Here is an 18,712-nt window from a genome sequence, read left to right on the forward strand (position 1 = left end):
GATTTTCTGCCACTGCTAACCACTCGACAGGTGATGCTTATTATTAGTAGGCAGAACATGCAGTTGTGGTTGGTGGCACGTGGAGGGAGCCAGATTTTCACCGAAATATGGACGGGACTGCGGTTTCGAAGGATAAAAACACAGACAACAACACCACAGCTGAACAGAGCAGGTCAAAAGAATGAAATATATTAAATGTTCTATTTTGCAACAAGTTGTGAAAAAAGATATGTTAATGTGACATAGTAAGAGCATACAGTATGGGTATAAAAACAGATTTTCAGAGAGTTACAGGAAGTCTGTTATGCTAAAAGGAAATCTGAGAAATGAATTTATTTGCATGTCATAGATTCTGAATGCTGAATGTGACTTCTTGTCTAATGGATTGTCCATCTGCGATGGGGACTCAGGTAACCATATCTGTGTTTGTTCTTCATTAATGATGATCCTTGTTGCATGCTAACAGGATGGAATCAGCAATATCTGAGTGAAGTTCCATTGTTGAGGACTGATTGAAGACTGGTAGCTTCTAAGGCCATAGACTATTACAATAAAAATTAAAAGCTATAAGCACTGTTTGGAGTTTATTAGATCACTTGTGGATCCCTCTGGAGAATATCTAGGCACTCAAATATCCTATTGTGAACTGACAGAACTTCAATATATAGTTAAAGTGCCTCAAATCCTATCGTTTATAATGACGTTCAGCGTTTCCCACATGATTTTGTGAGACTGGTGGGTGGACCTCGGACCCTCTAGGGGGGTCCAGGGGCATGCTCCTTTGTAATAGTATTTTGTACATTTTAAAGTTAAATGCATCAATCTGGTGCACTTTGAGAGCAAAATTAAAAGGCTAGCTCTAAGAAGAACTTTGTGCTCTTGTAAACATTTTTGTGCTATAGTAGTAATTTAATCATAAACACATTGGTTGTATAGAAATTAATTGTGATGATTACCAGGTTTCCAGAGCTGCTGGTAATAACATTAATGTTAGATAGTTAGCTAACGTTAGCTAGCTAAATATAACGTGACATACATAATACATTGTTTTTCATGACAAGCTGCCAAATGTGTCAGTCGACATAAGCAAGGAGACTGATAGCTAACTTCGTTTGATAACGTTAATGTTGCCTTAATTAGCTAACGTTAGATTAACATTATTATCAATGATAATCTACAGTAACGTTATCTGTTTGCTGTCATACACTGATAAAGATGCAATTGTGTTTGGACAAGTAGATAACTGCAATGGATTTTGTAACATTAGTTAACGTTACTTACCTCAAACAATGTTGTGTCCTCAAAATGCCTTGGTGTCTCGGATGCTTCCAGGTGGTTCCAGTGTGCGTGTGTGTGTGTGTGCATACAGCGGGGGTGGGTGATGGTTGATGTGAAAATTAACTGAAGCTTCTGACCCATATCTGCTTGATTTTATGCATTGTACTTCATTTTACAATTGTAAGATAATTGCATGAATAGGTAGGTGTGCAGGTGCTCCTAATAAAGTGCTCAGTGAGTGTACGAGTTCCATTTTTTGAGTTCCTCAGAAAACTGCCATTTTTGAAAGGGTGACTAAAGGTTCTCCAAAGGTTTCCACCATTGTGTCAATCAAATGGTGTATCTTAACATTGTCTTTTTAGTTTAACATATGTTTTACCATTTTAGTCAATTTGGAAGTAATGCCCTTAAACTATACACATTGGATAGACAACATAATTGTGCAAAAACCAAATATCAATAATTACATTTCAACGTTATGTTTGGAGAATTTTCATCATTGTGTACCAGAGCTTTTTGTTAATATTATTTCTGAACAACCAACTCAGTTGAATAAAAAAAAAAGTAAAAGCAGACAATCCAGAACTTAATAACATTTAAGTCCCCATCAAATGCACATAAATGTAAATATGTGGGGTAGATGGGCTGAAATTATGTCCATGATTTGAATAGTCTTCCTCATAAAGAAAAGTGCAGCTATGTGGGGAGCATAGGTAGAAAATGGGTCGATGGGTGCCTCCGTCTAGCTCTGTGTCCTCTACGTGGTTTCCCTCGGCCGTTCAGCGACACAAACATCTGCCTCCCCCTGTGCTTCCAGCGTAGGGAGGCATAGGTATTATAGCCATTTTCTTCAATGCGCTCTTTGAACTTGCAGCTGGTGTTGTATCTGACCTGCAATACATCAAGTGAAGAGTTCAGGTGAGTACGTACTCAAACTGGGTTGTTGAAACACTATAGAAAACTTTCAATAGAGTTGCACTGAAATAAGTCTCAGTAACAGACAGCATGTCAATGGATTGTTCAGTGATCTGCCACATACAGAACTTGGGTTGATGCCATACTTAATTTTTCGCAACTGAAGACGAGGCTATAAGGAATAAACATATTTGTAATGTTCTGTCCAATCTGGCCTCATAGAATCATGTTTCTGCTAAAGAGCACACGTGAGAGTCTGAAAGCAAGAGAAGACACTTGAAACAAAAGTGTCATAGAAGCATCACAAAATGACATGGTTGTATCTTTTTTAATGTCACATTTTATTTTTATGACACTGTCGTTTATGTTTAGGTTTATGGATTAAGGTAGGTTATGTTGATTTAAAACTTGATAGAGAATTAACCTTAACCTCATCTGTTTGGGAGAGCATTTAACTCACTGACGCGATAAATGGAATCAAGTTATATACTGTAATTTTGCTCAATTTTTACCACAGTCATTAGATACACATTAAATATGGTGTAGACACTGATTAAGTTTTGCTCACAGAACTGGTAAGAGCCAGCTAAAATTGCCACTTCCACTCTGATTGTCTGGTTAGTCACTGGAATTTCCAAAGATTGCAATGTACATGACATTAAATAAAAGACATTCTGGGTTTAGTATCAAGATATCATTGACCACACCCTTTGTTCTCTATCTAATTTTAGATTAACCTGCCAGGAACATTTTGTGAAAAAAGTGAGCTGTGGTTAGTCGTTTTGCATGTCTGTTAGATGGCCACTGCACGTTGCTACACGAGACTATATTAGATTTGTTTTAAACAGATTTTATAACACTGTTCTACCAAGCTAACTGAACTATATGAAGAAAAACAGCAAATTAAATGAGCATTGTTATCTGACATCTACAAATGACCTACAGTGGGTCAAACTGTGAGAAGTGAGATGTGTTTAAAATGCTCCAGTATGTCTCTATGACACATTCTTATTTATGTTATCCAGTCTGTCACTATAAACCAACCATCACCCTCTCTTTTGGCTCAAAAAGCCACGACAAAGCCAAAGAGCTTTTGGAACTCTGCTACAGCTGGAGAAAGCTGAAAAGTACCTGAAAAGGAGAAAGGGACCCACTTTACATTAGGCTGCCTTAACTACTATGTACTTAACCATTTGATACAATGTACTTATTATGTACATGCATGTTGTTGCATTGTAATTACATTTAAAGTATGTGCATTTAATTACATTTATAGTTACACTGTTAATTTAACCCCAAACCCTAATCCAATCCTTAACTCTAACCCTAATCCTAACCCTAACCCTACCCTTACTCCTAAATGTACCCATACCTCAACCTCAGTAGCAACAAATGTGGGAATGTTGCAGAACAACATGTAGTTATACAGTAATTACATAGTCTTGTGTGTATTTAATGTTAGCACTTAGTAGTTAAGGCCACCTAATATAAAATGTGACTGGAGAAATATCACGGTGACAAAACCCCTTAGTCTAATTAAATCACTTTGCAATGAGTGAATGTGACTTAAAATCATTTACATGTGATCTGAAAGTAGGGATGTGAAGATCGGTCCTAAAGTACTGATACTTATGATACTGATGTTGTATCAAGAATATTGTAGTCCTCATGGTTGGCAGAAACCATGGTTTTGATACAATTAACCATGATTTTACTATAGTAATATTGTAGTAACCTTGGTTAATTTTGTGGTAACTATGGTTTAACTAAATATCATGGTTAAACTGTGGTTACTGTAGTACAACCATGTTTGATTTACGTAGTAAAAGACAGTAAAAAAATAAAAATAGAAGCCTAATATTTTTCTGTTTAGGCTTCTAAATGTAAAAAAAGACTTGAATTATGACTAAAAAGTATATTAAAATGACCAATTTTATCCCAAGAAATTGTGAAAATCCATTTAATAGGGGGTATCTGTTTTGCTGTCGACTATATTGGACTTGATATTATTGGTACTGGATCAAAATCAGAAGAAGGGTGTTTAAGTCTTGAATGATTCCCAAGGTCTGTCATGTTTATTCATGGCACTGGAGGAAAGATATAGCCATCTGTAGGCCATCTTATCATGGCTAAGAGATTTTTCAGAGAGCAGTTAAAGCATTCAGGCAGCATGCAAAGGGGTGTCTTCATTAAACAAGCCACAAACAACTGTCTGGTGGCACACACTGGCTTGTGTTGTGAGCCACCACAGATTCGGGATAGTGTAGTGCAGTCCTGTAATGCCCTTGTTTGAGTTACGATAAACCCAGACAAATACTTTAGGTGGCGCCTGATATTTTTGCAGTTTTTTCACAGGAACTGGTACTATTCTGACACTCCAGACATTCCTAAATTGTATTTGATTATAAGAATTAGTGTTCTTAACATCTGGCTTGTTATTTTGTAAATTAAAATGATTTAAATCATTAAAAATTCGATTTTATACATGTATTTGTTTCAGAATTCCACAATTAAGATGTTTTTGATAATGTAAATATCCTTTCTTTACCTTTGGTTTGCATTTTGTAAATTAAGAGTTGAAATAATGATGTTTCCTTTGGAACGTCTCGGTCCGATGAAAACACGTACCTCCAGTTTTGGCAATTTTTTAAGTGCCGAATGACCTCTTCCTACTGTTTGAAATTGTCCACTGAAATGACCAATGAAAATATGTTTAATCAGGCTGCCTATTTAACAAGTATATTGTACGATATTTATGAGAAAGAGCTTTTCCGTGCTCTTGAAAAATTTGATTTTTGGAGATGTGTTTTTTATCAGACACCCACGATATGCATTCTTGGGTAAATATTAACTGGATGACCCATTTTCGCTCATAAGTTTCTTTGCTACTGCTTCAAATGCATGTCTCTATTCTACTAACTGTAGATTTCTTTTTCTTTATTTAAAAAAAGGTTGCATAAGTTTATTTTTTATCTTTATGGTTAAAGATGCTCCTTTGAGCAAATCAATAATTATTTTCTTTCATCCCAGCTGGCCTTGTAAACACCATTATGAGATGTACCTACCGATCCAAAGAGCGTGCCTTTTTTGGACATAGCTAAGTACAGGCCGGTGCTGACAGATTTGATGGCGACAACTCCCACACTGACTGATCGGATTTCCATCAGACCTGAAGAAGAGGAAAGAAGTTTAGTTTAGAGAGGGGGAGTTTCCCCATAAAAAGCCACATATCATTACTGATTAGAATAGCAGGAATCCATATGCTCAAGGGATGTTTCTTTTTCCCAGGACAAGAAAAAGCAGAACACACTACAATACGCCATTTAAAATTATTCTCTTTGTGAAGCTACCAAGAACAACCTACACTTTGGTTTTCCTTGGAAATCTGGTTACTTAACAATATGGCATTATGAAAATATAGTCAGATGTGCTTGAAAATGTGTAGGAAATCTAGCCTGTTACATTTCAGATTGATTTGGGTTGAATGTCCATCATAACGCAATGCTAGGCTCTTTGATCAATCTGATTTTGCTCAATATGTCACGACAATAGGGAAAATTGTTTTGGAGATGTCCTGAAAATCTCCCAGCCAATCTGTGGATAGTTTTTGATTGCTCTCTGTCACATCACATCACATCCTTAATGTTTGATGCTATCTGTAGAGATCTTCCATGATTTTGTAAGGCTCATATAAGCCAGCTTAAAGGAAAAAAGACTAAATATTGGTAACAATTTTGGAGTCAGCTGGGTGCCTCTCTATAATACAGAAAAGGGGAAATGTTGCAGACAATTCAGCTGTTGGATTTGGACAAGGTCTGTAAACACAGTAACACACTAAAGTGCTGAATGAGGTGTTGACATTGCACCAGTTGGGAAAAGAAGGCAGAAAACACAGTTCTTTGTTGGTGGCTCTGTTGAACACAAGTGATGTAGGTGGCAGACTGAAGAACCCGTAGTTGGAATTCTGGTTAAAGCTTTTCAGCTGTGACTGAATAAATGCACACAGTCAGGTCTGAGCAGGTGTAGCTATTTCTCAAGAGCCATTTCTCCCAGTTTAAACTCCCAGATCAATTATTGATTACAATATAGTGACACTACCAGGCATGAAGGCACTTGCTGAATTACTTGCCTTATTATATGAATTATTAACTGTGTTCTTGAGTTTATATTGACATAGAAATTGGAAACATACCCTTGCACACTATTCTCACTGTGAATTCGGCAACAGTAGGTTGAAAGTTCTTCAACTGAAATCGGTCTGTGTTTACCGGAATTCGAACCACCATGTGAACTCCAGTCTGCGGGTGAAATAACCACAGAGTGGCACCATAAGCGAGTTGTAAAGTGAGTTTAAAAACACTCTAAACCAACCCCCAACCGTAAACCTAACTCTATGTAGAGAAAACATTAAATCCAGTGAAAATGCAACTAACGAACTGCATTCATCATTGTTTATGACAATGCAATTACTTCCTGGTTTCCAAGGGACTGAAACCTGTGTTACAGAGGTTGTTCACACAATGCTTAGTCAGTAGCGCCAGGTGGAAAGGTGATCATATTTGAATTGATGTAAAATGTCTGATGGGGGTAGAGTTGCCAACTTTTTGCCACGTGAAGACTGGATGCTTGAGTATTTTCAGCACATCAGTACAGGACAGGGATCCCTCTGAAGCGTTTCGCCTTTCCAACGAGGGCAAAGCGTCTAGCCCCGCTAAAATGCTGGACAATATTGAAAGCAAAATTTCGGCCAAAATACATTTACATTACATTTGGCAGATCCTTTCATCCAAAGCGACTTACAATGCACTTATTACAGGGACAATCACCCCTTGCTCAAGGACACAATGGTGGTCGCTATGGGGGTCGAACCAGCAACCTTCTACTTAACAGTTTCATGCTTTAGCCCAGTATGCCACCACCACTCGGTTTATTTCATGCACAAAATCTTACCTTACTTTAAAAAAGCCCATTCTCTCATTTGGTATAAAGATTAGAGTTACTTTATCTACTACTGTTGTACCACTATTTGAACCAGCCGATCTATCACAGTAGAGAAAATCCAAAGAATATGTGGTGAGGATTTGTCTAGTTGAAATTATTTAAGCTCTTGACACTTGACCAAACACCAATAAAAGCAGGTTGGACTTTTATTAATCGTATACCCTTTGAAAATGTCCTCTATTGTGTTCAAAGCTCATGGTCTCTGGAGTGTTCAAGGTTTAAATTTTTTCATGAAATTGTCCAGCCCAACAAGATAAACCACAAGGGCAGGAAGTCCCACAATATGTTAATATTCACCGATACCATATTGTGAAATTATACTTAATGATATTTTACATGTAGTGGTAAGTCATTCTGCTTTACCCACTTTGGGAGTGGAGAAAGAAAAATACAACTTAAGTTGGTGTTTTATAAGAATTTTTTTATATTTTGATTAGTTTGATGGAAATGGGGAATAGCAGCAAGTTTGTTTTCAATTAATCTTTGGCAAATTCTCTTCACCTTTGACATGTTTTGGCCGGAGCTGTCAATAAACTGCTTGAACTATTACAAGCAAAATAAAAAAGTTTTTACAGACTTATTCAAGTGTAGAAAGCCCATTCTTTCCATCTCAGATGTAACTTCTAAAAGCTCTTTGCATAGTCTTTTTTCTCTTAAATTTTTGCCCTAATCTTCCACTCTTTACTTTTTTGGAAGTAAGCCCATCTTCAGATCATTCAGCCCTTTTTCGAAGCTGAAAGCAAATAATTTAAAAAAAGCAGGAAGGAGCTCTCAAAGCGATTCCTTTGTCAGAATTATTGTTGGCCGAGAGGAGGTGCAGGAGAGAGCGACATGTAGAAACTCGTAATAAAGAGAGCCAGGGCGGAGGTCATAAGGTTCCTAAAATTATGTTTCCTTTAACTGGCCCTTTGCTCCCAATAGGCCTTTGTAACCTAACTGAGATTTGGAAGCTGACAAGGTCTCATTAATGACCCGGCTTTTGTCACAGGGAGCAAAGTTCCACCCACATCAATTAAATGAGAAGGAGGAGGTAGACAGAGTGAAAGATGGAGCTAAGTGCCCCCCCCCCCCCATCTGCTTTTTAAAGAGGGTCTTTAATTTCCCAGGTTGCCCTCACCAGAAGCCCTCTCTGGCCTGTCGCCCCTTAGAGAGAAAGCCTGGGAATCTCTTGTCTCCAACTGGGTGCTTGTAGTTGATTGACATACCTTTTCAATTTTTTTCCACAGCTTTTTCCTTTAAACTTAGAGGGTACTGATGTTTTTTTTCTCTCCTTTTCAGTTCACAACCTTTTCATGCCGAGTCCTTATTGCTGCGCTTAATGGCCGTGACCAGCAAGTTTGATCAGATCAGCTTCCTTCTACTACGTGCTCTTAAGTCCACTGAACTCTAGTCCTATGTGTGTGGTGAGTGTTCAGACAGAAAGCCCACCCCAGTCACTGCAACTTTAAACAGCTTGAGTTCAAAGTGTGAGAGAAACTGCTTTGCTCTACTTTAACACCACTGTTACCAACAAAATCTCTTTTTTCACTTTAACTCTTGCACCCTGGGAAAGCATTTATAAACTACTGTTCATCAGATATATAAACTCGCAGTTAAAATGTTTTATTAAATGAGCTCAGTACATTTGCATGTGCAGATGTAATTGAGCCAAGGCATTTGTTTTTGTATAGTCATGCTACAGTCTTCATCCGTCTGTCCAAGTATACATGACAATGCATAATCAAATATTTGAAAAAGGAATGTCAGTTGAGTGTTAAATATACATTGTGCTACAACTCAAAGTGTTTCGGAGCATGCGCACAATCCTGAGGCCAACTGTTGTCTGATTAACATGTATGCATTATGAATAAAGTGAGCCACTATGTAAAACATAATCGTAAACAAATAAATGTTCAATATCACATAAGAAACCCGAAATGGGTCCTTTTAGCCACGTCTATTCCTGGTGTGAATTCCTCACATTAACCTGGATTGCCATTAACTTAAGTGCAAAACTACATATTCCTATTGGACTTTTAGTGATTTGTTAAACTTTATTTAATCTCACAAAAAAAATGCAATTTTTTTTATGAATGGTTATGAAAACGAAGAGCGATCAAAAGAGTATACATATATAGAGTATTAATATGAAGAGATTACTTACAGTAATTGTAGTTGTGGTCAGTTATTTTATCCTTGTAATGGTAATTTCATAATGGTTTTAATCAGGAAATAAATGTTTATGGTCAAATGTTTTAAACTCTCATTTTCCAATTTGAGCTTAATACCATTTTACAACTTGCCTTGGCAAAACTTACAGGCAGCTCCACATTGACCATTTATGTGTTCAAACGTCCTCGTCCGTATGGAGTAATGGCTTGTTCGGGGTTACAAAATTTGCACGCTTATTAACAAGCGAATGATCCTGAAAGTATTCCAGAGAGTAGTTACTCAGGGCCAGCTGCCGAGCTCTAGCCCGAGTTTCTGGACATGCATCATAACTACGAAGTCTCTGAAGATGGAGAGGGTGTATTCATCCAAGCCAGCAGGCTATGACACATGTCTCCTCTCCTCACACATACACCACTTCTAAACTGTTCAGTCCATGAAAACTGCACACATACAGAACATATACAATATGGCTAGATTGTGACCCTCTAACCTCAGTGGTACTGTCCTAGGATACTAATGTCACTTGTCCAAGTTCCAGCATTTAGTGTAGCTTTCCAGCTTGGCTTAATATACTATTACTCAAATGATGCAAGACTGCCTAGGTCTATAATTGTACAACCCACAAGATTCTTATTTAGTCCTCTTGACACCATACACAGTCATTAAGGTTACATACGGTTATTTTTTATGTAATAATTAAGAACAGCTAAGCAGTTTATAATTTCCATTTCCTGCTAAAAAAAGATATTTTCTTCAGAGAACAAACAATATCAGTAAGAGTATGACCAGAAGAAATACTTTACACAAATGTGCGAACATAGATGAGAATGCTTTGCAAGCGCATTGCAAGCTTACAGTCCCTTTTAAATGTACACAACATACATTTTTGCGTTACTGGAGCCGTAAAAGACCTTAGTACTGAAGTGGGTGATAACTCTGTGCCACTAAACCGGTAGTGTTATTATTCTATTCAGGTAGCTAGTTATAAACCTACATTAGGTCTAACTTGCTCAGCAAAATTTACTTTAAATTGTTGTTTTGTCATAATAGTAGTTGACCTGAAAGCGAAAACTGACCATAGAAGAAGAGTTTACATTAATGTTGCTATGGCGCCTCTTGTGGCAACATTGAGAATGCAATACATTTTCATTAATAATGTGTTGTGTTATAGATTGCATTTTGACACATTTCAGAACAAAGACACGTTAACTCAAGCTTGCTATGATGGAAGCATCTGCGTTCATGTACATTGCACAAAATAAAGTATACTTCATAATACACTATGATCTTTTCAGAAAGAGGACAATGGTTTGTTCGAATGTTCTATTTTGCATTTGAGCCTGTCCTTAATGTGAAAATGGTCGAAGGAATGGGAAGAAAGAAATAGAAAGAATGCAAAGAAAGGAAGTGACTCAAGCAATTCTTTGCCTGGCCTGATTTCAGTCTTCGTTCCCACATTCTTGCCATCTCCCAGGGGTGGGGTGGCATGTTAAACTACGCTGGCTTTGATAACATCAGTCTTTCTCATCCTATTAGTCTGCTATTCATTGCACCAGAGGCCAATGTGTGAGGTAAACATGGTCTTTTTCAAAATTAAATTGGTCGTTAAATAGTTTTTCCAGCAATAGTAGGCCTGAGCAAAATGCCTTGTGGCCTCGGCACAGTAAGTACACAAAAGCAGACAACAGCCGACAAAAGTTTTCAGGGATTCTTGAATATTATAATTTTTTTTTTCCTGTTTAATAATTTGTTGTCTGGGTAACAATGGTGAGTAAACAATAACATATCACATGTGAACTTCGTTAGAGGTAGTACAGACCAAGTTCTTGCGCTAAATAGACACTGCTTGAGATGCATTTTAAAAGGTTTCAAAGAGAGATGCGGCACAAAGACATCTGTCTTGCACATATTTATATAATAAAACAATTGAAAATCAGCGCAGATGGGTGCAACAATGCACTCCGTATTAGCGCCCCCTTCAGGCCAATGTGAACTTCAGTATTTCTCATGCCGCTATGTCTCGCACACAGTGTATGGGATGGAAATTTCGTCATTAGCTTTGGTGTGCAGCCTGCACACAGTCTGCATCAATGCGCATCATAGCATATAGCATCACGAACAGTTGTATTGCACATGCATTGACGAATCTGTGTAGGCTTGTGGTTAAAAGAGTATAAATCGCTTGACCATGCGCTTGACGGAACAGCATGTGAAAAAGTATGCCCTAGCCTTTACTGTGTTAATATGGACTATACGGTAATGTTACTATATGATAGACCAACCAGCATTCATGACTGAAACTATTGGTTTTGTCATTTCAGGTGTATAGCAGGTATATTTTCAAGCAAGATGAACAAAAGCAAAGATATATTCTGATATAGCTCAGGAGTTTGTAGTTCACATATATAATGTGATGAAATCTGCTCCATGTTTTAAAAAATAAAATAAAATATATTTCACACATGTTCAAGTAAAAAAAAAAAAAAAAAAAAACTGTGCCAAGCATTTACTGTCCAGTCTCATAAATGTCCATTGGCTATAATGTGAAACACCTGGTTCAGATTTGGTCTTTACTTCTCACCATGTGCTTCATGGGGCTCCAGTATAATAAAGGATATGTCATATTCACTCAAGCTATAGTGAACAACAGAAAAAAAACAATATTCCATGAACCAAAGGGTCATGATTGGAAAACTACATTTACCCGTAATACTGAAACTAATTTATGCCTGATATACAGTACTTTACCCCCGATGCTCCAAACAGAATGCTCAGCCGTGAGGTTGATACATGTGTATAGCTAAGTGGCATCTAAGGCTCATTATTTCTGGTGGGGCACAACCAATCACTAAACCCCACATGTCAGGGGTTCCGTTAACCGAAAATTCCTTTACCAATATACAGACAGATAATTCCAAATGCTGTCTGTCACTTTAACAGAAAAAAGTAAATATATTTTTTTTAACGACTTTATTTCTCACACATACGTCCACTTTGTGTGTGCCCTGTTCATTTTCTGGTATTAAGATGTGTTAAGATTTTGATTTCGAGGAGAGGGTCTCTGTATCAATAATTATGTCAGTCTGTTAATGCATGATAAAAGCGCAAATAAGTATAATAACAAAATGAAAGCATGAAAAATGTGGCAAATTATGCTTTTAATACAAGCACAAACATTAGGTTTAGAGCAGAATTCTCAGTTATTTTACTGGAGTAAATGTATAAACTTGTCTTAACTTGTAGCTTTAGAGATGTGTGTGCTTCTTATCTGTGACGCTTTATGTAGCTCTCAGGCACAGCTAAAAATTCAGTGAACTTGTGCATATATTATGTTCTTGAACCAATTAAAAAAACTTGATTTAGCGCAGCTCTTGATATTTAGCAGTTATTGTGACTTAATGCAAATGAATGCATCAACAACACCTCAAAGCAATGTCATATAATTCATTGAAATGATGAGCGGTGCGCTTTAACTAATCCAACCAGCAACATATTCAAATAAAATTAGCTTTTAAAACCATGTCAGCCATACAAACATACCATGTCAGCTTGATATCCATATGATCAAAGCTTTTTATTGACTAGTGGGCAATGTCAAAGGTGCCCCTCAGGCTAACATTTAGCACTTGTTTCACATACCTATTATGTTCACCAAATCTCCATTGAATAACAATGAGGACCACAGGCTCCGCGCATGCCAAATAAAAAAGATTTAATGGCTTTAACGCAACAAGACTTAGTAATTATAGAATTTCTTAAAATAATATCTACTGTTCTCTTGTATAATGGACATAAAACAAGTTTACTATTTAGAAAACATATTATTTCTTAAACTAAATGTATGAGTATTCCATGCAATTTGCTCAATAGCGCCACATCTGGTGGGGCTCAGCCCCACTTGTCTCTAATGTAGAGACGCCACTGGTACACTTGTAAAGGGAAACCAACAGGGTCAAAAATGATCAATCCCCAAATGCTAAATGTGAGTAAAAATTTGCTTTGGCAAGTAAATAAAACTCAACAGTTGGCCTTTTTAGATACCGTAACATGTATGATTGAAGTTAAATGGCAAGAAATTATAATCTGACCCTTGCTGATGTAAACATAATGCTTCAAATGAAATATATATAAACCATCTACAAAAAAAATTACTTGCGCATCTTCTAACAACTTTTACCCCAGTGGAAAATGCACAATCTTTAATTTATCTAGGACGCAAGGCTGGACTGGGAAGAGAAATCGGCCCAGGATTTTACATAGCAACTGGCCCAAAAGTTGAGCCAAATTTGGGTTCGCTGGCCTTTTCTGCATATCGTGGCACCATTTTGTGGTCCGTTCCGCATAATGCGGCGGCTCATTTTAGGTTATCGCGGCCCATTCGGCCAGTTTCGCGGCCGACCCACCAGCCTGCTTGGTTCTTCCGATGGCCAGTCCGCCCCTGATCGGCCCCAAAGTCTGTTGGCCCACCGGGAAAATACCCGGTATGACAGATCACCAGTCCAGCCCTGCTAGGTTGCTTAAAGTTTTAATTTCATCTGCACTAAATGTGATGATGCAAGCTGTATATGGAATATTCCTTGCATCAAGCCATCAAAACAAATAACATCAAAACATGCCACTGTGAACAAGCTTTTCTCAAGCATTCATGAATGCGCAATGGACATCAAGGTTTTAACAAAAAATTACTTAAATTTGTGGTTGCTTCTCACCAAAACATTGTATACCTTCAGAATGTTTGAATATGACGCATGAGTTGCATGGACTAATTTTATGACACTTTGTGACCTTTTTCAAGCTTTAAAGTGGGGCACAATCCATAGCCATTTCAAAGAGAGACCAAGTTATTCATTAAAACATCTTCTTTTGTGTTCCACATAAGAAAGAAAGTCATGAGTTTGGAACAATATGTGGATGAGTAAATGGATGACAGAACTTCGAAACTTCATTATCACCACAAAAATATTTTTTATTTTGGTAAGCATAAAATGTTGCTATCTTTTTTATTGTATATTTAATGACTTTTTGGTGGCACCAACATTTCGATCTCCAACCTAAATGCAATCACACTGGCAAGTGAGGTTGTGTAAATATGAGCCACAAGCATCAAGATACTTCTCCTCAGTTAGGGTCCCATTATCACACTCATTTTCCATGGCAGCACACTTGGGTGATGTTCCCTCTCGAACAATTCAGAACAAGGGCCTGCTCTTGGCTTCGTTTCACTTTTATGGCTTGCTGAATGCAAACTCTGGGGATTAGCCAGGTCTTCCAAAGGTCATTAGAGCCAGTGACAGGTATCCCATTACCCCCTGCACACAGAGAGACAGTCCAGGTGAGAGGCATAGAGGCCAGGAAAGAGAGCAGGGGTCAGCCAGGGACAAAAGAGACTTAGCCAGGGCCTCACTCTCTTTTTGTCTGTTTGTCTGCCTGGTCTACATTAACAGACTGCTCTTTCCATCATAGGTAGCTTCCCCATATCTTGTAGAGGGGTTTCCTGTTGGGAAATTTAGATACAAGTGGATAGATGTGACTGAAAGGCTTAAAATGTATTGGATCATTAAATTCAAATCTATGTACGATAGACAAGCTAAGCAACTTTGTGTCAATTCTGTTATTTGTGTGTGGTAGAAATTTACATTTAAATGCTGCTATCTAGGGTTAAAAATGATATCTCTCTTTCTACTCTGAGATAAGACTAGTTAGTAGAAGACATATTCTCACAAGGCAGAGGAAGTCTTTGATTAGTCAATTACTGTCCGATATAAAGAGGCCACATCCAGTGTCAATGGATTCAAGGTCAGAGGCCAAATTACATCATCAACCCCTAAAACAGGATCCCAGAACAATTTAGCAACTGTATGGCTCACAAAAGGTAAAGACACTTCAACTGATACAATTTACTTCATCGGCGTATCTAAAATATCTACGGAATGTCAGATAAAAGGCCTGGAAACTACAGCCTAGACACGGAAGGTACAGCTGTGCTCATAACAGAATTTGTAAGAAGTTTGTATGTATAGGGTACATAACATAGTTAACGGCAACCTGGTCTCATAGAACCATGTTATAATACCTAGATTTTTGCAAATTGATTTTTGTGTGGCTTGTTGTACATATTGTGGCAGTTTCTGATTAAATGAACACTAGAGGCATTACAACAATGGCTTTTATTCATTTTCACACAAATCACGAATGAAATAGCAGATTACGTTTTTTATTAAGTTCCTGACACAAAGCTATTTTTGATATCCAAAAATGTTTACTATAGCGCATGACTTGTAAGGCGATATATTTAAACATTTGCATTACATAACTACAATTACAAGCTTATTCGATAGCGGTATAGTTTTGTGGTAACTAAACTTATAGAGCATTGCACTTGCGATGCAAAGGACCACGGTACGAGTCTACACCTGAGCTGAAAGTGTCAGAAGCATCACAAAATCAGATGGTTGCCTCATCAATTGCATTTTTCATTTTACATTTGCTTATCACATTATTGTTTAGGTTTAAGGTTTAGGGTAGGGATGTAGGTTTTGTTGATTTAAAACTCTATAGAGCATTAATCTTAAAAACCTCATCTGTTTGGGAGAATATTTAACTCGCTTTTAGCACCATATGGTGGACATTTCACAATTTCAACTGCTGCTATACCTGTAATGAACCACCATAATGTCAATGTGACTTAATGATTAAATAATTCTTAATCATATTAATGAAGAACTATTCCTTGAATAAAGACAGTCTGACGTGTCTGCTCTTGTGCGGTACTAAAGAACAGAGGTGGCATGGAAAGAAAGCAGAACCCCATTAATGGGCTTTTCTTTAATCAAGGAGAGGGTGTGCATCAATGCCTTCAAGTCGCACATCACTTCCTGTGCTAGTATGCGGGTAGCCATTAATCGCCTGTACAGATAGCTACATGCAAATTCAAGGGCTATTTAGTGACTCAAGTTCCCTTCCGAGGGAACTCGCACTGCATCGTTGAAAACGACTCTTTGGGGAACGCTCCTTAGCGTGCGCCTCTGAAGTATGAATGAAACTATTCCAATCTTGATTGGTGTTGCGTCATGACGTAACATGTGACGGCATAACCGGATGCATAAAAGTGACGCCGGCACACACACATTAGCTTTCGCTCTTCAGCAAGCGCTCTATGTATATTGTTTGTCTTATTTGGTGTTGTTTGTCCTATTTAAAAGAATTATGGCCACCGAACAGTTCAAGAAGTGCGTGCACCCCTGCCCTCGTTTTATTACGGGTAGGGACATGCTCGATTTGTGTGTGAACTGTTTGGGAGCGCAGCACGCACAGGCAGCTCTCGAGGGATCTGCCTGTGAAAGCTGTGAAGCACTACCCCTGAGAGTGCTGCGCTCCCGGTTGGCGTGCTTTGATGAGCACGGTCAGGCTCGCGTTCCCCACGGTTCTGGTCCCGCGTCTGTTGAGGCAGCGCGGCGATTGAGATCGTGGGGTTCGCAGCGGGACTGCTCCGGCACTTTCTCATTCTTCGTTTGAGGATCCCGAGCCTACTGTGAGTGGTGCAGAAGCCCGCGTCGCGGCTTCTTCTGCCCACGATCAGGTCCCAATGCTCGAGCTCTCTGCTTCCGAGGAAGTGGAAATGCTCAGCATTGATGTGGACGACCGTGAGCCAAGCACGCCGGGTTTCGGCTAGGCTTATGAGGAGCTGGTTCAGGTTGTGACGCGTGCTGTGGCCAGACTTAACATTAGCTGGCCACAAAATGAGCAGGGAACGCACGTCGGAAGCAAATTAGACGAGCGTTTCCTGCAGCACACGTCACAACCCCAGCGCCGGGGTTTGCCGTTTTTTCCCGATCTCCACAAAGAGATCTCGAGATCGTGGGATAAACCACATTCGTCCCGTGTCTCCACCCCCAGCGTGGTCGATTACAGCTATGTTTTAGGGGCACGGGATATGGGCTATGGGAAGATGCCTGGTGTGGAGGAGGCTTTAGCCGGTTACCTCTCTCCTGAGTCGGCATCTTCCCTTAAAACCCCGGCGCTGCCTAGTAAGCCCTGCAGAGATACATCTGCATTAATAAGCAGGGCTTACATGGCGGCAGGTCGGGCTGGTTCATGCCTGCACTCAATGGCGATTTTGCAGGCGTACCAGGCCAATCTCCTGAAAGATTTAGACGAGGGGAGGGGCCAACTCCGAAGATATCGCGGAGTTGCACAGAGCCGCAGATCTGTCTCTCCGGGCCACTAAAGAGACGGCCACGCTATTGGCCGCTCTATGGCAGCTATGGTGACCACGGAGAGGCATCTGTGGCTAAATTTGTCGGGAATAAAAGAAAAAGACAGAGCTTTTTTGCTTGATGCCCTGCTCTCGCCCTCTGGCCTGTTCGGCGACGCCGTTACATCGGTCGTCGACAGGTTTCAGGAGGCGAGGAAACAATCTGCGGCGTTCAAGCAGTTTCTCCCCCGTAAATCCAAGTCTAAATCAAGTAGGGTGGGGCAAACAGATCAGCCCCAGCCTTCAGTCAGCTCCTCGCACCGCGCAGAGCAAAAGGAGAGCGTTTCCTCTAGAGCCCCTCCTCCAGGAGCTTGGCAACAGAGGAAACGCTCCCAGCGGAAGCCCTCCAGCCAGGGGGCCGACCTGAGGGATGTCCTTAAGGCTAGGAGGGCTTCGGGGAAGAGGTCCTAACCGGGGTGGTAGAACCTCGGAGGGCTGCCCCCCCCCCCGCTTATCGCAGCGGAGCCCTCAGGAAATCGGTGTCGGTTTCCCACCGTCTCTGACGCTTCGGGCCACACCAGTTTCCAGCGAACGCACACCGTGCCGTTCACGTGAAAAGATAAAAAACACACATCAATTGTGGTCACAAGAACTGTATCGACCAAATCCTGCCGGTATCCCGCTTCAGGAGGTCGAGAACAGTGCGCGAAAAACACCCGAGACCAGCCTCGAGAGGCTGGTTCCCTTAGTAGATTTTGTAGAGGCATGGAATCATCTTCTCAACATATCTGCATGGGTCCTGCATATAATAAAATCAGGGTACAGACTGTAGTTCGGGCACCGCCCCCCCAAATTCTCTGGGGTGGTGCAGACTACAGTGGGTCCGGGGCAGGCTCAGGTAATGGAACAAGAAGTGCAATCTCTGCTGCTGAAGGAGGCCATAGAACGTGTCCCTCATTCAGACAGGGAGTCCGGTTTTTACAGCCGGTACTTTATAGTTCCAAAAAAGGATGGGGGGTTGAGGCCGATTTTAGATCTCAGAGTTTTGAACCGGTCTCTGAGGAGGTTCAGGTTCAAAATGCTTACTATTCCTGTCATCGTGAGTCAGATCAGATCCGAGGACTGGTTTGTCACGATAGATCTAAAAGACGCCTATTTTCATGTATCCATCCT

At 39.6% G+C, this 18,712-nt stretch overlaps 1 protein-coding gene across 1 annotated transcript in view; it reads right to left on the minus strand.

Moving 5' to 3' along the window:
• Positions 1–206: 206 nt before the first annotated feature.
• The window catches only part of LOC127640923 (fibroblast growth factor 22-like), a 31,863-nt gene continuing 13,357 nt past the window's right edge, over positions 207–18,712 (minus strand). The window contains exons 2-3 of the mRNA XM_052123640.1: positions 5,259–5,362; positions 207–2,169 (exon numbers count right to left, since the gene is read on the minus strand). Coding sequence (XP_051979600.1) covers positions 1,975–2,169; positions 5,259–5,362 — 299 coding nt within the window. The 3' untranslated portion in view covers positions 207–1,974. The remainder of the gene's footprint in view (positions 2,170–5,258; positions 5,363–18,712) is intronic.

Source organism: Xyrauchen texanus, chromosome 50 (assembly GCF_025860055.1).
Source record: "Xyrauchen texanus isolate HMW12.3.18 chromosome 50, RBS_HiC_50CHRs, whole genome shotgun sequence".
Lineage (NCBI taxonomy): Eukaryota > Metazoa > Chordata > Actinopteri > Cypriniformes > Catostomidae > Xyrauchen > Xyrauchen texanus.